The sequence below is a fragment of the Mixophyes fleayi genome, chromosome 10 (assembly GCF_038048845.1).
Source record: "Mixophyes fleayi isolate aMixFle1 chromosome 10, aMixFle1.hap1, whole genome shotgun sequence".
Classification (NCBI taxonomy): domain Eukaryota; kingdom Metazoa; phylum Chordata; class Amphibia; order Anura; family Limnodynastidae; genus Mixophyes; species Mixophyes fleayi.
Genome location: NC_134411.1, coordinates 34,786,751 through 34,810,608, shown reverse-complemented (window position 1 = coordinate 34,810,608; position 23,858 = coordinate 34,786,751). Strand labels below are relative to the sequence as shown.

The following is a 23,858-nucleotide window of genomic DNA, read 5'->3' as shown; positions in this document are numbered from 1 at the left end:
CACCCTGCTTCTGGCTTCCCCTGCGCTTTACTGGTTCCTAGTGAATTTCTCCTGGCTTGCTTGACTTTATTTTCTAGATTAACCCTTGTGCTGCAGACTTCTGTGTGTATCCAACCTGGCCTGTTTATTGACTACAATTTATGGCTTACTGCTGCACTACCTTTCCTCTGTGTACCTGAACACAAACGATCTAGATGGCGCACTGTATGAACTAATTACAACAGTTATATATCAAATAATATAGAAATTATACCCTTAAAATATAAATGAACAAATGAATGTGAATAAATGAATAAACAACTTGATTAGAGATGCAGCTGTCTAGGGTAGTGAGACAAAGCAAGCAAAAAAATAGCATAAATATGACAGCGCTGGGACTAATCAAGTACCAAACACAATGCTAGAGGAGTGGATTTAACTATAAAAATTATTTTAATACATATCAATAGCAACAAATTTATGATGTAAAAACCATAAAAAAATCAAATATCACATAAAATAACATAATCGTGTATTAAAGTTCTGTATTACTCTGTCCACTTTAAGTACATAAACAGCTTGAGTTACTTTTAGCCATTTTCTATTATTATAATCACTTTTGAGTTTATGACTGTAGCAGTTTTAAAGATTACATTACACATTTGTGAATATGGTGTTGCAGGTTATTGGTCACCCACCAGTCCCACTCTTTCAAACCTCAGATCTAAATCAAGTAATCTGTTGCCAAGTCCTTCCCCCTATTGGTCTTTGCACAAATGCAACCAAGTAGATGTGTTTCTTGCTGAAATTTTCAAAAGGAAGAGATCATTTCAGCAGAAATAAAGTGATGCTGATATTTTCATTTTTCTCTTTCAGCACCAATACAACCAACAATGTTACCAATTGTCACACCTAATCCTCCTTCCTATAACACTATTGTTTTTACTTTTTCTGAGTTTGATAATTCAAATGGACCCATCAAGTATTATGCTGTGATTGTATCTGGAGTGAATGGTAAGGATCTAGTATAATCACTTATTTGCTTTATTACTTCGATGTTTCAAACAGACTGAAGGATGAATAGGGCACCTATGAAGGGAACGAATCACCTTATTTTAGGAAAACCACATGTAAAGAAATGAATCACAAATAAGTAACACAGACAATAGGGTAATTTATGGTTTCAGTTGCAAGTTCAGACAACTTGATAAGTGTAGGGCTTTGTTCGTGTAATAAAAGTATAATTTTCCCTCACTAAGTCAGAACATGGCAATTGTCCATATCCGTAATAAAAAGGACTATATTTTATTCATGTAGTTCTACTTTTATCAGTAAGGGAACGGTATAAACATTAATTATGGACCATGTAGGAGGTACATTTACACTAGGTCGCCCCAGCCTTGTGCGTTGTATCTCATCTTGGCTCCTCATCCTCTGCTAGTCACCATTAATCTGTGAAAGGAAGAGGAGACCACACATCAGACACCCTCCAGTGTTTTGGAATATACATGTTTTATGCTATAATTGTTTAGTTGTTTAGAAAACCTTTAAAAATGGATTTCAAAATTACAATCAAAGCTGCACACATTTTATTTACTTTCCTATAATATTAATGTATTAATCAGTCACCCTTTTTGAATCCATAGTATTAACGTATGTATTGTTTTAAAGTGGATATGTGATCTACATACAGAGGGGCCATTCTGTCAGCTGATCCAATAATCACAACCTCTTTTTCTTCCGAAATGGCCAAAGATGGACACTTAAAGGTGTTGTCCAATTGCTACATATTGCAAGTGCTAGAAAAACTTAATTAGTGCCGTTTCTGGATCTTAATGAATTAATAAGCTATATTCTAATAAATATTGTCTTAGTCGATAATCCAGCTGCCTCTGTTATGAAAACTAAGAATACATTTCATTATAAACATAATAGACAGTCAGGGGGGCCAAATTATAATGTGCAACAGTAAAAAAAAAAAATTATACACATACACATGAGGAATATGGCAGAATGACTCTCACAAACACCTGGGTTGTACTTACAAAAATATCACTTTATTAAAATACATGACATTACTCCATATATCAAACCAAAAGGCTAATAAACCTTGTGATATATTCTAAATATATACAATCAATCTAAAACCAATTTTAATATGGAACAATATCTCAAATACATACGACTTGTAAACAGGGCCGGTGCTAGGGTTCTCAGCGCCCTAGGCAAAATTTCAAGATACCGCCCCCACCCCTCGCGAACACACCAAATACCTGCCTCACAGACACTTACCTACTCAACTGTGTGCATTTGTGATAAAAAAATAAATAAAAATTAGCCTTACCTTTTCCAGCGGTCCAGATGCCGTGATGTTTGATGCAGAACGCTGTCCAGACTCCACTGCAGACACAGGATTTCTAGAGGGGAGGTATCCAGGTGTTAGATTTCGGAACACCTGCATCACACCACTGCACCCCCCTCTGCATCACTTGCAAACTATGGTGTAGAAGTTTACCCCATAGATTGCAAGTCAAATATAGAGCATGAGGTGCCAATCAAATAGTCATTTTCTCCACCATAGTTTGAAAATCAAATATAGAGCATGAGGTGGCAAATAGTCATTTTTATGTTGTAGAAAAATTACTATTTGCCACCTCGTGCTCTATATTTGACTTGCAAAGTATGGGGGAGAAAATGACTTTTATTGGCACCTTACGCTCAATTTTTGACTTGCAGCAAGTCAAATATAGAGCATGTGGTGCCAATAAAATAATCATTGTGTCCACCATAGTTTGAAAATCAAGTATAGAGCATGAAGTGCCAAATAATATTAATTTATCTCCCAAATACCTTGCAAATGAAATATAGAGTATGACATGGCAATAGTGATTTTTATACCATAGAAAAATGACTATTATTTACCACCTCATGCTGTAGCTTTGATTTAAAAACTATGGTGGACACAATTATTATTTTATTGGCACCTCATGCTCTATATTTGACTTGCAGCAAGTCAAATATAGAGCATGAGGTGCCAATAAAATAATTATTTTATCCACCATAGTTTTTAAATCAAATATAGAGCATGAAGTGCCAAATAATAGTCATTTTTCTCCCACATAGTTTGCAAATCAAATATAGAGTATGACGTGGCAAGTAATCATTTTTATACCATTGAAAAATTACTATTTGCCACCTCATGCTCTATATTTGATTTTCAAGCTATGTGGGAGAAAAATGACTATTATTTGGCACTTCATGCTCTATCTTTGATTTAAAAACTATGGTGGATAAAATAATTATTTTATTGGCACGTCATACTCTATTATTGACTTGCAGCAATAATTATTTTATCCACCATAGTTTTTAAATCTAAAATAGAGCATAATAATAATGAAATCCCACCCCCAACATTTTTTTGCCTCCACACTTTAGGATTTTACCTTTGGGTACCCCTTTTTTAAAAAATAAAAATTAATAATAAAAAAAAATAAAAATTAAATATACTCACTGACATCAGTGATCATGTGTGAGATGCGCCGGACAGCCCGGGTGCATCATACTGAAGAGGACCGCGGACAATTAAAAAACAGCGGCGGTGCTATTCTCTCCCAAGCCGCTGACTAGATTCTAAAATCTAGTCAGCGGCGCCCTGCAGGTCCCGGCGCCCTAGGCAACTGCCTAAGGTTGCCTAATGGGAGCGCCGGGCCTGCTTGTAAAGAGAAACCTATAATATGAACCATATATGTCCTATACTGCAGTATCCCACATTCAGTGGAGATGTGATCACTACATTCGACCAAAGTCTAATAGCAGGTGGCCGGTACACCCGCCAATAATCACAATAGTGAACGATCAATCTTGCCTCATACGAATAAGAAAATAAATCCTTTCTTCTACTGCAGCCCAAAAGGATCTGTAGGCAAATAATCATCTCATTCAAATGATTGGTGTTTTGTCTCGTGCTCACTCAGTATTAAAGATGGAGGGTGTATAACCATAAATGAATAGCTGCCACACTTGAGCAAATATATGAGTAGAAAGGAACTCTGTCATTTAATTTCCCCCTCTTAGCATGCTGATCCAAGGGTTAATATAGTGCAGAATAAGTGGCTGTTTTAAGGGATCCTTTCGGCCACATACTGCTAGACGCAGCCAAATAAACCTTGTACTCACTAATAGCCGTCTTATTAAAGGAATATCCCTTCAGGGTAAGGCAAGATGTTTGTAGCTGAATGTCGTCTCAATAGAATCACATAGGCAGATGGGTAATGGTGTCCAAAAAGGTATTTTGTTCCAATCCTCAGATCCAGTAAGTCACGGTTTAGGTTCCTTATAAGTAGCCAAAAGTGACGCGTTTCGTCACTCAGTAATGACTTTTTCAAAGATCTATTTGCTGTGTTAGGAGGTGGCATAATCCCCTCTATTGGGGAGCGACAAATTAGAGTTACATAGTAATATTAATAAATTGTAGATTTTCCAATATATTAGCGCCTAGGAATTTTCAGTATTTTTTTAGTTGGACATACGTTTCTTTACAGCTTGTCAACGTGTTCAGTAAGATCACATGTAGTAATCAGACTTCTCATTAGCGTTACAAACAGTTCACTACAATGTGGAAATGTGACATTACTAATTACTGTTTGTTCATGCCCGGTCTCTTCTCACAGTTGAAGGTCAAACACCATCTTCAAGCATTTTGTCCAAAACCTACAATGATTACAAGAATAAGAACACAAACGCCTATGTTGCTAAAATAGTAAACATGCCAGGAAGGAGTAGGAGGTCGATTAGTCCAAATCCTGTAACAGTAACAATTGGAGATTCTACTGGAAATGGACCTTATGTAAATGGCCCATTGGAACCATTATCATCATATTGGTAATTATATATTTTCATTTTACAGGGCAGCAGCATATAGGTCATACTACAATTTACTATGGGAAGGAAATATGATTTCAGCTCAAACACTCAAATTACTTTGATCATTTTGAAATGTTAGCAACAAATGAAGACCAAGTCCTCCCATTTTTTTAATTGATCTGGGCAGACTAGAGCAGGCCTGGCCGACTGTGGCTACCCAGCTATAGAGAAACTACAAGCCCCAGCATGCTCTACCAACCGATATCTGTCAGGGTATGCTGGGAGTTGTAGTTTCATAATACTAGGAGGGCCACAGGTTGGCCCATCCTAGACTAGAGGGTTTCCAAAGCATGTTTATATTATCATCATCATCACCATTTATTTATATAGCACCACTGATTCCGCAGCGCTGTACAGAGAACTCATTCACATCAGTCCCTGTCCCATTGGAGCTTTCAGTCTAAATTCCCTAACACACACACACACAGACACAGACACACAGACACAGAGACAGACTAAGGTCAATTTGATAGCAGTCAATTAACCTACTAGTGTGTTTTTGGAGTGTGGGAGGAAACCAGAGCACCCGGAGGAAACCCACGCACACATGGGGAGAACATACAAACTCCACACAGATAAGGCCATGGTCAGGAATTGAACTCATGACCCCAGTGCTGTCAGGCAGACGTGCTGACCACTGAGCCACTGTGCTTTATTATTATATAAGTCCCAAGCTCTCCCTCACCAGCTTTAGAGAGCATCCTCTTGTTTTACGATTTCAGTTATTCAGGAAAATACCGCTACCCCACAAAGGTGCTTAAATATATCAGTTATGATTTATGAATGTAACTGTGCTACATATCTTCATCGGAGGATTAACATTTGGGCTCCAATTCACCTGTTTATTGTATATGAAGACTGATCTGGGTCCCTAATCTCTGACCCGAATCCCTAACTCCAGTCACCAATCCGTAACCGCATTCTCTAATGAACGGATTCTGAATAAACTTGTGCTGAAGATGGAACGCTGGTGACTACGTTGTGCTGCTCCCCACTTCATGCAATAGGGTTTCTTACAGTGTAAGGACATACATTACAGGGATGCAGTCATTTGTCATTCATTTATTGTTTTTATCCCAATTTAAGATTTTAGAATTCAGTTGAGTTTAACAAATTTCATTTCATTTCCGCTATATAAAGTAAATATTGATGTCAGCCAACATCTTACTTAGTACAAAGTAAGAAGAGGCCTGAAGCCTATAAACAGAGGACAACCAAACTACCCGACACATAGTAACTTTACAGTATAGTGTAGTACACATGGGGATAATCATGTATGTTTATAGATATTTACATAAACATACAGAAATAATAGGGGGTGAGGACCCTGCCTGCCTAAATACAGGACAATTACAAACAATATTGTGTATGGTTAACAAATGAATGTCACTTGTCATTTATCACAAGTCTTAGGGGGGTATTCAATTGTTAGCGTTAACGCTGACAATTGAATACGCCCCTTAGAGGGCTTCGGTAGATAGGATACAGAAGCATGGGGCAAGTATGTGGGCATTGAATAAATGATACTATTTAACAATCACTAACTACATTTAAAAACCTTTATTGAATTAAGACCGGCAGTAATAAATCTCCCTTCACTGTTCTAGGTATGTGAAGACGATTCTTCCTCCTTTGTTTATTTGTATCATTTTATTATTTGTCTTTTTAACATGTTGTGAAATCTATTGCTAGGATCGGCATTGCAGGTTTTACCTCGATTGCGTATGATGGAAGTGGGACCATTGTGCCACAACAGAGTCTATGTACATTTGCCCCTTATTCCGGAGCTATCGTAACACCTCAGAATCCAAGTAAGTACCAAGTGTCCGTCTGCTGTGGGACTGCAAGACCCAGCTATTCTCTCCCAGCCCTGGGAACTACAAGTCGCAGCATGCGTGGCAAAAAGTGTGACATTTCTCTGGCAGAGAATGCTGGAACTTATAGTTCCACACAAAGCTGACTATTTAATACATTGACTTTAATATTCCCCCATTTACAGTATATTAAGATGATTTGCAAATCATTGTTATCTGATTTCAGCCTTTTGCTGGATGCAAAGCTTATTCTGTACTCGCGCTGTTACCACAGAGTGATGCTTATCTGTTTGACGTTTATAAAGACGCGCAGATCCACTTTATTAGGACCACAATGTCATGTAGTCTTGATAAAGTGTGTCCCCAAAATGTAGAGTAAATAAAGAGTTTTCACTTTAAGACGAGTGTTGCCCCACATTTGTAACAAAACACACAACAGGTTGCTTACTGCAAGCAGGGCCAGCGAGAGCGTCTCTATAGTACGGTTTGCATGCCATCGTCTGTGATGTAAAGTCCAAACTGCAGACTGCATGCTTGAAACTGTGAATTAAACATGCAATTTGAGATTGCGCTCTGTGGTGCCTGATAAGATGGCACCTGTCTAGTGCCAGACAGGCAAAACCTTTTGCAGAAATAAATACACTATTTTACGTATTGGGCAGCATTGCCCCCACCAAATCCTCAACCATGTCCCCAGCACTAGACCACCAGTGAGGACCACTGTCATAGTATAAACCAGCCCCAGGCTGGTCAGTGCAGGGCTGGTGCCTGTATGGGGAATAAACCACCACCAGCCCCAGGGCTGCAGGGGCTGAAGTAATGAAGAAGATTTCCGTTCCAATGGTCCCAGTATAATGGACCGGAGCCCCTAAGGCCCTTGTCCATCAAGCTTCTGCCTTTTCCACATTTTAAAATTTGTAGCAACAGAAAAAAAAACCCACACAAACTCTAGGTCAGACTCCAACTGAAATAATCAGCACAAAAAAATGAAAAAGTGCCCCTTTGGCCAAACCCTTTCCTACTCGCACAAGCCCTCCTAATTCCTCCAGAATGAATAGAATCCACTCTGACTTGGCTCTTTCTCTCCCTCTCTCCTCTTCCTCCCTCACTCTCTCCTTTTCCCCTCTCTTTCTGCCTCACTTTCATACGCTCTCTCACTCTCTCTCCTTTCACCCTCTCTTTCTCTTTCTCTTTCTCCATATCTCTCTCTCCTTTCTATCCCACTCTCTCTCACACTCTCTTTCTCTGTTCCTCACTCACTCTCTCCTCTTACTTGCTCTGACTCACTCTCTGTCTGGAGACTAGATTATCTCTCTGATTATTTATATATTACTAGATATAATACACCGTTATCCTGCCTTACATTATTAGAGCACAGCAACGCTGATTTCTTGTTTGTTTCTATCAGGTGTGATTATCGGAGCTGTGGTTGGATGCATTCTGGGCATTCTTGTTATAATCTGCATAATTGGATTTTTTATCTGGCGGAAAAGAAGGTAACATAGTTTGCATTTATGTTTTAATGTCCTATGATTCAGTGATGCCACTAGTTCCTACTGAATTAATAGGCTGAATTTTGTTTCAACCAAAAAAAGGCTGCCTCCACTACAGGTACACTTTAAACTTACTACACTCATTTTTTCCATCATAACTGCTGCTTAAAGAGAATTTTCATAATCCTAGAAACATTGAATTTCTCTACGCTGTATATAATCAACTAATATTCACAAGTGAATTTGCTTATTTCACAACCTACACCAATATTTACTTCCTAATCTGCAAACATATAAAAGTACATTTCAAAATTATATTTACTGCATTTATCTGTATTCCTTAAAATCTTTTAAAGAAGCCTGAGGCAATCAATGTTGCTACCTGCGCATATTCAATACAACATGCATCTTAGCAGCCAGCAGGTGGCAGCAGTGTACTGTGTTGCGATCATGATACTTTTAACTGAGTTTCAAAATTGTAATCATTAGATATAAAGTATGAAGTTTAAAGGAAAAATGTTCAATGTTCTGCACTGCAGCTCTTTTAAAAAGTAAAGTATTACTTCTGCATTCCACCATATCTTCCAACATTGGGTCTTCAAATCGGGACAGTGCCCTTAACCACCCTCCCTTCCCTTCTCTGCGCATAGCTGTTATGTAGAGCAGCAGTGAACACAGTGCCGGATCCAGGGGGGGGCGATCGGGGCGATCGCCCCCCCTACCAGGGGCTTGCTGCCGACAGCTGCACACTGTGCAGGTGCGTTCAGCAGTGACAGTGTGCTGCCCGGCTGCTCTGATTGTGTTTTAAACACAATCAGAGCAGCGGGGCAGCACACTTTCACTGCTGAACGGACCTGCACATACTGTGCAGCTGTCGGCAGCCTTAGAATACAGAAAGGGGCGGGGCCTAAATCCCCCCCCCCCCCCCTAAAATCGCCCGGGGTAGGACAAATGTCTGGGTCCGCCCCTGAGTGAACAAGACATACCCCTCAGCTGAGGTGTCGCGGGACGGGGGAGCAGGACATAGCCCTCAAATCTGAACTTTCCCGCCTAAATTGGGGCAATTGAGGGGTATGCTCTACTACTTTCTGTAAAAAATTATTTGGAATCTTTAATGAAAAAAAAATTGGAAAGTGCATAAATTGTAACATATATATGTGAGTTATTGAGATGTGGGCTGATATAAGCGAGAATCTATTGTCACTTATATAGGTGAATATGGAGGAGAAGTTGTTAGTGATGTACTGACCCTTGCACATGATAAGTAGTGGGGATATGATTACAGTAACGTGTGTTCAGCAGGAATAGTTTTCTGGTAAAATGGAAAGAGATTATTTTGCTTTTATACAATAAGGGTTACTCAAGCTACACAGTGCAACAAAGCTCACACTTTTCTTTTTGTTTTGCAATATCACACAACTGCTTGCAGGCCATTCTACAAAGCTATGTACGCCACAATGGTACAAATGTTTATGAGCACCAGACACAGAGGAAAAAGCCAAAAATAAGATTTTATTTCCTAATGAGATATTTAAATGGCCTGCAAGGAGCATAGACAGGATAATATTTAAGGCATCCTTTCTTTACACAGCCCGGTATAGGACGCCATGATCTGAACACCCGCTCATAGGTGCTGCTAACCACTACATCAGTTGCATATTGCAGGACACATAATTCACTTGACCTATGTAAATAAGGAAATAAACCAGTATCATTATACTAAAGCAAATGACAAAAATTGAAAATAGGCCATGTTATGTACACAGCTTTAATCGTGTACACAAACCTCCCCCAAACACACAAACATCTCAAAATACACATCGCAAGACACACCCCTCCCACAGACACCCCTCACGTATTCACTCAAATACAGACTCTCCAGGCCACTTATACCCCTACTTCAAACCTCCTCCTCCCTGCCCCATTCTTCTCCTACTGTATCCACTACTCCAAAACACCAACCCTACCTCCTCACCTCTCCCACCTACTCTGTTCCCTGTTCTTACTAATGTACAGGCCAAAGTTTACCCTGCTCCAGTCTCCTACATTAAGCTTTCATACTCTCAGCATCTCTCTGGTTCCTTGCAACATTCATTAGGATCTTGAGCCCCCATTTTGCACCTTAGACTCCCTTTACTCTGAACATAGATCCACACTGATGTCTGAATGAGAGTCACTGTCAGTGTTGACTTGAAAGCACCTGAACTTTAATCCGAACACACTGTAACTCATGCAACAAAAATCAACTGCAATTCACCAGCAGACATTGGAAATGGGAGCTGGTCATTGTTAAAACATCCCAACACTGTCATGTCCCAGGGTGGTTTCCTCAATCCCACAGGATGGCACCCACCCCTTTCTCGGCAATCTAACATTGTATTGTAGTTGTTCCAGCCATCCTCTGCAGGCGTATATAGACATATCAGTTATTCTGCATATAGAACAGTTATTGCATGCACTTATATTATTCATTTGGTTTGTTACAGGAATGGTGGGGAGAAGAAAGCAGAAGCCCACATTGACACATTCAAGTAAGCGCCTTGTTATAGTGGCATTTTGCATCAAAATGTTTTATAGAATTTTTTTTTATTTTACAAGAAAATAGAAGAGTATCCCAGTAATAGATCTCTGCACACTCGCTCCAAAATCAAAGAGATAATCCAAAACAAATATTTGTATTTAGGGAGGAATTATATATCTTGTGTGTTACTAATCTTTATATACAGCGGGTGAAACAAGTATTGAACACATCAACATTTTTCTCAGTAAATATATATTTAATGTGGCTATTGTAATGAAATTTACACCAAATGTCAGCAACAACCCTTGCAATCCACACATGCAAAGAAATCAAACCATAGATGTCCATAAATTAAGTTTTGTGTAATAATGTGAAATGACACAGGGAAAAACTATTGAACACATGAAAGGGAGGTGCAAAAATGCGAGACACCAGCTGGAACCTATCAGTAATTAGAAAGCAATCCTGCCAGCTGGTTCAGCCACAACTGATGGGACTATAGAAAGGTGTCTCATTGCAAAAGGTGTCACACAAGAAACATCTCATGATGGGTAAAAGTAAAGAGCTCTCTCAAGACCGTCACTACTTTATTGTTCCTAAACATACTGATGGCATTGGTTACAGAAGGATCTCTAAAGTGCTGCATGTTCCAGTGAGCACTGTTGGGGCCATAATCCAGAAGTGAAAAGATCATCATTTCACCATAAACCGGCCACGACCAGGTGCATCTCGCAAGATTTCTGACAGAGGAGTGAAAATAACCACTTGTGGAGAGCTTCAGAAAGACCTGGAATTAGCAGGTACACTTGTTTCAAAGAAAACAATATGCAATGCACTCAACCGCCATGGCCTGTATGCACGCTCACCACGCAAGACTCCTTTGCTGAAGAAAAAACATGTTGAAGCTCGTTTAAAGTTTGCAGCACAACATTTGGACAAGCCTGTGAAATACTGGGAGAGTGTGGTCAGATGAGAGCAAAATTCAACTCTTTGGATGCCATAATACACACCATGTTTGGAAGAGAAAATGGCGCTGCCCATCACCCCAAAAACACCATACCAACAGTGACGTTTGGAGGTGGGAACATCATGGTGTGGGGGCTGTTTTTCTGCACATGGTACTGGCATATGGAACATCATTGAAGGATGAATGGAAGAGTGTACTGAGACATTCTTGATTAAAAATCTGCTGCCATTTACCACAATGCTTTAGATGAAACGAGGGCGGACATTTCAGCAAGACAATGATCCCAAACACACAGCCAACGACACTCTCAATTGGTTTTAGAGAAAGGAAAGCTGCTAGAATGGCCCAGCCAATCACCTGACTTGAATGCAATTGAAAATCTATGGAAAGAACTAAAGATCAGAGTTCATAGAAGAAGCCCACGGAACCTTCAAGATTTTAAGACATTTGCGTTGATGAATGGGGCAAAATCACACCTGAGCAATGCATGTAACTAGTTTCTGCATACAGGAGGCGTCTTGAAGCTGTCAATACCAACAAAGGCTTTTAGGCTTTTGTACAAAGTATTAAATAAATTTCAGGAAGCGTGTTCAATAATTTTTCCCTATGTCATTTCACATTATTACACAAAACTTAATTTATGGACATCTATGGTTTGATTTCTTTGCATATGTGGATTGCAAGGGTTGTTGCTGACATTACAATTGCCACATTAAATATATATTTACAGAGAAAAATGTTGATGTTTTCAATACTTATTTCACCCGCTGTATATATAAATAAATGATTTCTAATTTCAAGAAATAATATTAAGCAGTTCAGTGTAGATTGGCTTAATTTAGGTGTATTCTATATATGTAACTTTTTGTTTTTATTTTGATTTATTTAATAATCTATGTCTCTTCTTTCCCCACAAAGATCAATGAAAAAGTAAGTAATCAGCCTTATATTAAGCACTTGAATCTATTGTGTTATTGCCTTATGACGTTTGTAAATTACACTTTTTTATCATTGCAGATCGTCTCAATCCATGAGCACCATTAGTTTTCCGAGACACTTTGAGAAACAGAGCGCAGACTCCAATCTGGGATTTAGTGAAGAATATGAGGTGTGTTATTATTAGAGACAGCGCCCCCTATAGGGAGCTTGTGCTATAACAAGCGATGGTGGCTCTGAAGTTATGCGATGTTCCATATACCTATTTTATATTTCTAAAAACACGTCACTATCGTTTTAAATTTCATTTAATTTGATGCACGGATCATGGTTTTTATGAGTTGAACGGTGTTTTTTTATATTTTTTTTTAGAAATTTGGACGTGTCGGTGTTGCACAATCTAAAAAAGCAGCTGAGAATCCAGACAATAGAGAAAAGAACAGATACACCAATGTGTTGCCATGTAAGTATGACCCAGGCCTACATTATAAGCAATCAGTAAATGTGCCTAACTAATGTCATGTAATGAACAAGGACATTATCCTTGTTACATGGATATGGTCTGAATGTGTTATTCTGGAGGGGAGGACACGTGGTAAGTTCAAGGTGTCATTTTTGGCCCTGCCTCTCGTGGCAACATGTTGCGATTGCTTCATTATGGGGGTGGGGCAGAATGACACGATTCGTCACAAACCACGTCATTGAGGCACTCGTGCCTCCCACTTCCTAGTGATCCTGGAGAAAGGCCTCCTCTCCCGGGGTTTGAAAGCAGATTTCTGATTGGCTGTTATGGATTTTGCACGTGTGAAAAGCTTCAGAGTTGTGGTAATTTTTGCATTTTCTTCTCCATTATCCCTTTCCCCAGAGCGTTGCTGAAAATCTTAGAATAAAAAACTTGTTGTCATGGTTTAGTAGCAAGGGATACGTGTGATATCATCAGGGGTGGAGAATGATGGGCATATGTCCAGGCCCACAAAGGTCTTAAACAATGGCTCCCTTCAATTGTTCCTGAAATACGTTCCCTGCCAGCTAATAGGGGCTCAAAGAAGATGTCATTCATTCATATTTGGGGTGTGGAAGATTGCCCATCCATAGAGCACAAGGAACGTTTCACTATATCAACACATTAATGTATGGACAAAGACCATTCCTATTGCTATGACTAAGCCGTCTGCAGCTAGTAGCCGGTGGAAAATTGTAATCACTCATATTTTTCTTTTTCTGTATTAGATGATGCTTCTCGTGTTATACTGTCCAGTCCCGGGAACCCTGCAAACGATTATATTAATGCAAACTTTATTCCTGTAAGTGACTTAGATAAATATTCTAACTATGTGTCCTGATAAGTCTGACGTTATATCCATATAGTATTGTTTTACACTGCTGCTGCTTGTTTTTTCAGGGCTACAGTCACTCGGAAGAGTTTATTGCAGCACAGGGACCTCTACCGCAAACCTTAAATGATTTCTGGCGCATGATTTGGGAGAAAGACGTCCGAGCTATTGTCATGCTAACAAGATGCGTCGAGCTCGGAAAGGTACAAAATGACTTAATGTATGTGTGAGAATTACAGCTGATGAACGTGTGTAACGTCAGGCTGTCAGCTAGGTGAACAACATTTTGAATATTTTAGATTTACCATAATGTGATTAAATTAGAACCCATCAGCTCAGTGGAGGCAGACATTTTGTGAGTTCAATAAATATTCAAGAGAATGCAGCCTGTCCATCCACTAGGCATCAGTGACATCACCGAGGTGAGAGGCACTGGGTATTCGTGTGTCAGTGATGCAGCGAGTTTCTAGTTCAGTCCTGGCCAACCTGTCGCTCTTCAGGTGTTATGAAACTACAAGCCCCAGCGTGCTTTGCCTGTAGACTGCCAGCCGATAGCTTGCAGGGCATTATGGGATTTGTAGTTTCACAACACGTGTGGCGCAGGTTGGACCGGCCTGTTCTAGTATATTGATTTGTGTATTTATGACTATCGGTTCATACAATAGCTGCACCAGAGTGATGACCATGGTACCTCATGAACTGTTATGTTACATTCTGCAGGGGATGAGTATACTTTAAGTAATGGTAACTATATTGTTCATTTTGAATTGATTATGACTGTCCGGGGATATGTTATAGGTAAAGTGCGAGGAATATTGGCCCACAAGGAGCAGCAGGGTCTATGAAAACCTCTCAGTGGCTATGACCAATGAAGCTGTTCTACCAGACTGGACAACCAGGGACTTCACAGTAACAGATGTGAGTATCAGACTTGGGTGTGCCGATGGAGCAGACTTTAGTGTAAATCCCCCACCTGCATTTATATGGCCATGTCAAAGAAGGTCTGACGCAGCTTCACCCATTCACCTCAATAGAACAGTAGAGACCAGCAGTGTTACAATACAATACTTTGTACTACAATAGAGAGAGTCACTACAATAAATCTATAGAACACTGGTGTAGAAAGGTACAGAAATAATTATTTGCCAGCAAGAAACAGGTGTAGATGAAATGAATTCCTTTATTCAGTGCGAAGTTTACTGTTAGTACAAAATAGTGTAAAGCTTCAAAAGCCATTGCACCTTTCATTTCCTTACACAGACTATTGCTGTTATAAATCATTTAAATGCAAAATAAGCAGACTGGATATAGCAACTGGTCGTTATTGGCCATCAGCATCATATATATATAGCCTCGATGCTGTGTGTGTATATATATATATATATATATATATATATATATGTATATGTACAGTATGAAGTGATGGCATGAAAAACCAGCTATAATATAGAGGGATGTCTGTAAGAACGCAAGTCATTATCTGACAGGTTTTTAGTGAGACACCTGTCGTATTGATGTCTCTTTCTCTGTCACACACATAGCAGAGTGTAATAAGACAGGTTTACTGCAAGGTGATTGCTTGTGGGCAGACAATTGCAATTCAATCAATCCAAGAGGAAAGCTCGCTGTTCATTAGCCGTGTGTTAGAATAATGGCGGAATCCCGTCATCGCACTTCTTGAATGCAATCAGCTTGGTGCATTTACAAGTACACTTTTTAGCATTAATTGTGTTTGTTGCAATACAAAAATTTGCACTTGTTATAATAATTAGTATCAATGTAACAAATGAGGCTTAACCAGAAGGAACATTTCACAATACTTTAATTATATTCCTCTATCTGTTTCATTCTACTTTTCTTACATATTGAAGTCACCATTTTTGATGTGCAATTCAATATGTATCAGATAGATTTATATTCACAGATCTTTGTAGTGAGAAAGAGGTAATTTAATTGTCAGAGACGACAAGTGAAGAATGTTTTCTAGGCTCTTTGTTCTAGAACAACAAGCGCTGCATGTACCAGCTTTAGATGTGCTGGTATATTTTTATGCATGACCCAAGAGAGCACATACATGTACTACATGAATGATTGATTAGTTTGTGACACTAGTACCTATATCCCACCAGGGCAACCCTTATTATTTGGGATTACTCACGCTAACCAAGTCTGGCATCAACAGGAAAAGTCCATCCTTGTGTTTTGTTTTTGTTCATATAGAGGCACATTTAGAGTCGGTCGTACATCTGATTTTTGGAGGGGAATTCAATTGCTGGCGAGGTGGAGCACAGACCTCGCACCGCGAACATTGCCGGCAATTATGGTAGAAATCTCCACTCATGGTGAAGTGGCTTGGACTGACTCCATGCTACTTGGACGTGCTTCATGAGAGCTCCGGTCCCGGACTCCTTAAAACCCTATGTATGAGTCCCATAAGCCCTATCCCGTGTCTCATTGTTTGCTAGTTACACTATAACAATTTTCACAGAATGCAGAGACATTTGCTGTTTTGTATCTCTGTGGTTTGGTTCTGACCTGACCCCACGGAGTGTACTGTGATGTTAAAATGTTTTAATTTGTGGTTTGTAATGTAAAGGACCCAACCGTGTACAGCTAGCTCACGAAATGTGTACAGTGACCGGTCCGTGCTGTAACAACGGAATAAACACAAGCAGATATGTGAAAGATAAAATGTTTAGAAGCCACCACTATAACATTGTCTTCCACTCTGTTGTAGAGGCGAAGCAGGCAGCATAAACAAGTACGTCACTTCCATTTTACTGCCTGGCCGGACCATGGAGTTCCTAAGACAACCAACGACCTGATACAGTTTAGGAATTTAATCCGTGATTATACAACAAGATCCTGCCCAGCACATTCACCGATCCTGGTGCACTGCAGGTATGTACAAGGCGGGTCTCTCACATATCATAACATATAGGTGCTTATTTAGAGTTATGCGCTGCGGGGAAGCAAATTTAACATGTGAGGACAGATTTAGGGTTGGGAGGGGAGTAAGTTCCCAGCTCAACTCGGAGGACTATGAACATGAATACAAATTCCCCTATATATGTACAATAATCTTCATTTGAACTTGTAAAGTTGACATGTCCGTCTGTACCTGATCATGAATGTCCAGTGTTATAGTTAGACAGTTACAGAACTATGTATGAGAAACAAAAGAACAGATTGCCCTGCGCTCTGAAACAAACAATATATAAATCAGTATGTCGGCATATACATAAATCAGAGAATTGTGTGCACAATATAACTATATTGGGACCTGTCAACGTCAATGTATCTCATGTAGGTGAGTCCATAGCAAATTTTGCAAAAAAGTTACAGTACTAACAGCCACAGACTCGGAGATATAACCTCTCCATCATTCCAGATAAGTGATCAGTGAAATCATATGCTTAGTCCCATGCTAGCAATAGACAACATGCTCTAGTTACAAAGACAAATACCAGAAAAGATCTTATTTTTTTGAGACTTCAGCGTGTAAGATTTATTTGTCATTTTCTCTGTCCGTAGTGCTGGGGTGGGGAGGACCGGCACTTTGATTGCACTGGATCGTATTATGAAACAAGTTGAAGACACAGATATGATAGATGTATTTGGAATTGTACATGATCTTCGAATGCATCGTGGATTAATGGTGCAAACTGAGGTAAGTGACTTTAATCCAATAGATAAGTAGTTTCATAGAATGTAACATCAAAGTGTATAATAATTGGGGTGTGACAGACGTTAATTAGAGGAGCTCCCACTTTCTGGGAGAAATAACTGCTTCTTCTCAGCTACTATACCAAGAGGACAGAAAACCGTCTCCCAACATTGAAACACACAGCTCCACCTTACATGGCTGATTTATTTTGTAAAATAATTCAGTATCCAATGCCCAACATGCCAGCGCTGGAATCCTGTTCATCCGCAGAACACTGAGCCAATTACCAGAAGTGATAGCTGTGATTTATACAACAATTTTGAACACATTGTTTGAACGTAGCATCTACGTACTGAAACTAACCTACAAGATTTCAAGGAAACGTTTGTACATATAGATCTCTTTGGAGACCTCCAGAAGGACGCAGAGTATGGAGACAGGCTCCAGAAATGGTCACTGACATCCAAAAGAAAACTGACCGGTTTATTCACATCCATTTTACATGACCTCTGTATCTTGGCTATGGAAATCGATAGCCCAACCTGCCACTGCTGCAACGACTCAGAGATGGCGAAACACCAAGGATGTGTCATTTACTTCCACCATTACTGTGATACCTCTCTCACTGGAGGATCCTTTGAGTATTATGGTTGTTTCATTCAAACTTACCCTGAATTTGTGCTTTCCACCTTGGACAAGCAGCAGGAATTTTGGCCCCTGTCTAATCACCCCCTCAGTCATCACAGATAATACGGGTGGAGGCTCATCTCTGAGCGGAATGAACATTTTTATACCATCTAATTATTGGAAGTTAATTCAGGCTTTTAGAAGCTCTGGTTCTGAAGTTTGTATCCTCTCCAGTTCATAAAGAGCAGCTGCACAAGTTTCAGCGGTTATACTGATATGTACCTGGTGCAGTTCTTACTGTTTGATAAATTGCTATTTATGCCTCCTTTTTGTATATTGGAGGTTTTTATTTTATTTATTTAAATTGCTCCTTGACTCCCATATGTACTAAGTCATACAAGGACTATAGGTTGCAGAGTTTGGACATCTTTATTAATATGGGACAATCTGGGGGTAAATGTATCAATATGCGGGTTCTTCAACACCCGCGTGTTCAGCCTCTTCCGCGATTAAATTTCAAGCGGCGCTGCATTGTAAAGGGAAGTTAACCCTTTACAATGCAGCGCCGCTTAAAATTTAATCGCGGAAGAGGCTGAACACGCGGGTGTTGAAGAACCCGCATATTGATACATTTACCCCCTGGTGTTATTAATGCGGCTATTATTCCCCTCTGATGCCTCTGGGTTACCAGAAATGGCTCATTGTGTTGCATATATATATATATATATATATATATATATATATATATATATATACACACGAGGTATGTCTATTAAATAATGAGACTGATTAAATAACTCACTTTATTTATTGGTATTACAAATTTAATGTTCGTCCCCTGCAATATACTCCCCATTTGCACTAATACATCGCTGTAGTCTTGTTTTCCACTGGTGGAAGTCATGGAGCAAATCAATTTCTGTCACTTGTTTCAACATATCTGCCGTTTTCTTCTTTACAGCATCAACTGACTCATAACGTGACCCTTTAAGCACTGATTTAACTTTTGGGAAAAGATAAAAATCGCACGGTGCTAAATCGGGCGAATATGGAGGATGCTCAAGTGTAGTAATGTGTTTGTCTGTCAAAATCTGCTTCACAGAAAGTGCTGTGTGAGCAGCGCATTGTCCTGGTGAAGAAAGAAACCATTTTTCCACAGTTGCGGCCGTTTCTTTCTGACTCTCTCTCAGTTTTTGCAAAACTTCCTTATAATAATGCTGATTAACTGTTGTGCCTTCTGGAACCCATTCTTCCAAAATTACACCCTTGATATTGAAAAAAACAATGAGCATTGCTGTGAATTTTGACTTGCTTTAACAAGCTTTTTTCGTTCTTGGTGATGACGGTGTTTCCCAGTGCATGGACTGTATTTTGGTTTCAGGATCGTACTGGAAGATCCAGGTCTCATCACAAGTGATTACTATATGAAACAGGTTTGGATCTGTGTTAAATTGCTGCTGAATGTCAACACAATGTTCCTTGCGACGTTCTTTTTGCTCTGGTGTGAGAACCCTTGGGACCATCTTTGCACAAACTTTCGTCATGTTAAGATCCTCACACAAAATTTTCTATACGGTGCCTTTGATAATGTTCACGAATTCAGCTGTCATTCCAACACTGAGTCGTCGGTCTTTTCGAACAATCTGACTGATTTTTCCTACATTTTCTTCAGTTCTTGAAGTGCAAAGTCGTCCAGGGCGTTCATCATCTTTGACATTCTCACGTCCCTCGCTAAATCTTTTGTGCCACTCAAACGTCACGCACCAGACAGGCCGTCATTTCCATAGGCCGTAGTGAGCATTTGAAAACACTCCGTTGGTGTTTTGTGCAATTTTACTAAAAATTTCAAATAGACACGTTGTTCAACTATTACACTGAAAACACAACCAAACAAAATGGCTGCTACAATCAACTGAACGTCAGAGTGTTGTAGCTTATCATGCAGTTTCAGACCGGGTCAAGGTTACTATGTATGCAGTTATAACCGGTTCTGACTGCTTTGTTTGCTAAGTGGGATCATAGTCTTGTTATTTAATAGACATACCTCGTGTGTGTGTGTGTGTGTATATATATATATATATATATATCATTCATTTGCTGCAGATTCTCCAACATCGCTGTTGTTTTTGGATTTGTTTCACTTCTCATAGCCCTCAGGGTATTGGCTTCCTTAGCCAGCTGCTTTGGGCCGATGCTACATGAGTTCTATAAGTTGTATTGTTATATGCACCTGTTGTATTCAGTACTTACCCAACAGCTCGCTATATATTGCTTGTGCTTCTTTCTTTTCATTTCTTCTACCCACTTATCTTCTCACTACTCAATATGTATTAGAATATCTATTTGCCACTTGTATATACATGGGGTTGTCCTGTTCTGTTACAGATGCTGCTGCTGAATTTATTTTCATTACCCTTTATAGTCTCTGCCTTATACCCATCTAAATGTCCCCGTTTGTTCTTCATTTTTGAATGGCTACAGCTTCAGGTTCTCTCCTACCCGAATGTTTCTTATGTTTTTTATCTACTTTCTCTTTTCTCCATAAGTAATGCTGCGCAGCCTACACAATCTGGGTCATGCCACCCTAGCCTCTCGCCCAGCCTGCCCCTGTTTGAATTTAATGCCAACAGTGTGCAGTCTGCATAGAGATTGTATTTTATCCCCACGTTCACATGGGTTTCCTTCCATTGTCCAAAGACATATTGATAGATGAATTAACTGATTAAAATAGGTTCTAGTGGGTATAGTTTGTGTGCCTCTGGTAAGGAAATTAGATTGTAAGCTCAACTGCATGTGGAGCCGCCGTGCTGCCAGCAGATGATGTTGGCTCACCTGAATCTTATGAATGACCAGTCTTCACTAGTGACCTCTGCGGGGAGGTGATGGGGTTTTCTGCAAGATACTTACACGTTGCTGACTCCAATAGGCAGCAGCTGACAAGCCTCCACCTAATGGGAGGAGACCCCAACATGCCGAGCCCATAACTAGAGATGTTCACTGACCCCCGTGTTCTGGTTTTGGTTTTAGATCTGGATTAACTTTGTGTTTTGATTTTGGCAAACCCGTCCTTGCATGTTTTAGTTTTGGATCTCTATATTTTTTTTCTAAAATCTCTATTTTTTTGCTTAAATCACATGGGGCCTGATTCATTAAGGATCTTAAATTAAGTAGTTTCTTATTTAAGTCTCCTGTAAAAAACCATGTTACAATACAAGGGGTGCAAATGAGTTTTCTTTTTTGCACATACAGTCAAGTCCATAAATATTGGGACATCGATACAATTCTCATATTTTGGGCTCTATACACCACCACAATGGATTTGAAATGAAACTAACAAGATGTGCTTTAACTGCAGACTTTCAGCTTTAATTTGACGGTATTTACATCCAAATCAGGTGAACGGTGTAGGAACGGTTTCTACATGTGCCTCCCACTTTTTAAGGAACCAAAGGTAATGGGACAAACTAAACAACCCTACATCAAACTTTCACTTTTTAATACTTTGTTACAAATCCTTTGCAGTCAATTACAGCCTGAAGTCTGGAAGGCATAGACATCACCAGACGCTGGGTTTCATCCCTGGTGATGCTCTGCCAGGCCTCTACTGCAAATGTCTTCAGTTCCTGCTTGTTCTTGGGGCATTTTCCCTTCAGTTTTGTCTTCATCAAGTGAAATGCAGCTCAATCGGATTCAGGTCAGGTGATTTACTTGGCCATTGCATAACATTTCACTTGTTAGCCTTAAAAAACTCTTTGGTTGCTTTTGCAGTATGCTTCGGGTCATTGTCCATCTGCACTGTGAAGCGCCGTCCAATGAGTTCTGAAGCATTTGACTGAATTTGAGCAGATAATATTGCCTGAAACACTTCAGAATTCATCCTGCTGCTTTTGTCAGCAGTCACATCATAAATAAATACAAGGGAACCAGTTCCATTGGCAGCCATACATGCCCACGCCATGACACTACCACCACCATGCTTCACTGATGAGGTGGTAAGTTTTGCATCATGAGCAGTTCCTTTCTTTCTCCATACTCTTCTCTTCCCATCACTTTGGTACAAGTTGATCTTTGTCTCATCTGTCCATAGGATGTTGTTCCAGAACTGTAATGGCTTTTTTAGATGTTGTTTGCCAAACTCTAATCTGGTCTTCCTGTTTTTGTGGCTCACCAATGGTTTACATCTTGTGGAGAACCCTCTATATTCACTCTTGTGAAGTCTTCTCTTGCTTGTTGACTTTGACACATATACACCTACCTCCTGGAGAGTGTTCTTGATTTGGCCAACTGTTGTGAAGGGGTTTTTCTTCACCAGGGAAAAATTCTTCTGTCATCCACCACAGTTGTTTTCCGTGGTCTTCAGGGTCTTTTGGTGTTGCTGAGCTCTCCGGTGCATTCCTTCTTTTTAAGAATGTTCCAAACAGTTGATTTGGCCACATCTAATGTTTTTGCTATCTCTCTGATGGGTTTGTTTTGATTTTTCAGCCTAATGATGGCTTGCTTCACTGATAGTGACAGCTCTTTGGATCTCATATTGAGAGTCGGCAGTAACAGATTCCTGCTTTTACCTGCTTAATTGATGATGAAATAACAAGGGAATAGCCCACACATGTCCATGAAATAGCTTTTGAGGCGATTGTCCCATTACTTTTGGGCCCCTAAAAAGTGGGAGGCACATATAGAAACCGTTGTAATTCCTACACCGTTCACCTAATTTGGATGTAAATACCCTCAAATTAAAGTTGAAAATCTGCAGTTAAAGCACATCCTGTTCGTTTAATTTCAAATCCGTTGTGGTGTATAGAGACCAAAAAATGAGAATTGTGTCGATGTCCCAATATTTATGGACTTGACTAAAAGTTAAATACTGACTGTTTTGTCATGTAGCACACAAATATCAACTTTAAATTTCAGTGTACAAATAAGCTATCAAGTATTTGTGTGCTACATGAAAAAACAGTCAGTATTTAAGTATTGAGTTTTCTGCAAAACAGAAAACTCATTTGCACCCCTTGCATTGTAACATGTATTGTCCAGGAGACTTAAATAAGAAACTTCTTAATTTAAGATCCTTAATGAATCAGGCCCATATTTTTATTCCCACCTACATTATTATTAACCTCAATAACACTAATTTCAAGTCATTTGCAGTCAATTTTGACCACCTCACAGGTCACAATATTATTTTCATACACCTTCAAACAAATTGGTTTTGGCCCCCCACAAAACAAGCTAACAATGGGCTTAAGGCACTTAAGCAAACAGTGCTGTTAATGAACTCTACTGTGGCAAGTCATGCACCAGTGGAAGCAGTTCTTGCCAGTGATAAGAAGAAGGCCATTGTTATGCCTGGGCATAAGACCAAAAAATCCACCTCTTATGTATGGAATTACAAATCCTGACAACAGTTGTCTAGCCATTTGTAGCATTGTAAAGCCACAGTCAGTAGAGGTAGGGACCTTAACCATCTAGGATCCTCATCCATGTTGTGCCCTATGAATCGAGTTCATGGAAAACTTTTGTGAAAATCAGAAACTTATGCTAAAAAAATAACAACAAGGAGTCCAGCATCAGCTAGGTCACTTCTCTCAGCTATATCC

The 23,858-nt window shown here is 39.6% G+C and overlaps 1 protein-coding gene across 1 annotated transcript in view; it reads left to right on the top strand.

The window, feature by feature from the left end:
• Positions 1–23,858, top strand: part of PTPRJ (protein tyrosine phosphatase receptor type J) — a 64,661-nt gene that overhangs the window by 36,298 nt on the left and 4,505 nt on the right. Inside the window, exons 10-22 of the mRNA XM_075188682.1 lie at positions 856–993; positions 4,650–4,860; positions 6,595–6,713; positions 8,125–8,212; positions 10,696–10,740; positions 12,616–12,627; positions 12,715–12,805; positions 13,006–13,096; positions 13,864–13,937; positions 14,036–14,170; positions 14,766–14,885; positions 16,705–16,868; positions 17,502–17,637. Coding sequence (XP_075044783.1) covers positions 856–993; positions 4,650–4,860; positions 6,595–6,713; positions 8,125–8,212; positions 10,696–10,740; positions 12,616–12,627; positions 12,715–12,805; positions 13,006–13,096; positions 13,864–13,937; positions 14,036–14,170; positions 14,766–14,885; positions 16,705–16,868; positions 17,502–17,637 — 1,424 coding nt within the window. The remainder of the gene's footprint in view (positions 1–855; positions 994–4,649; positions 4,861–6,594; positions 6,714–8,124; positions 8,213–10,695; positions 10,741–12,615; positions 12,628–12,714; positions 12,806–13,005; positions 13,097–13,863; positions 13,938–14,035; positions 14,171–14,765; positions 14,886–16,704; positions 16,869–17,501; positions 17,638–23,858) is intronic.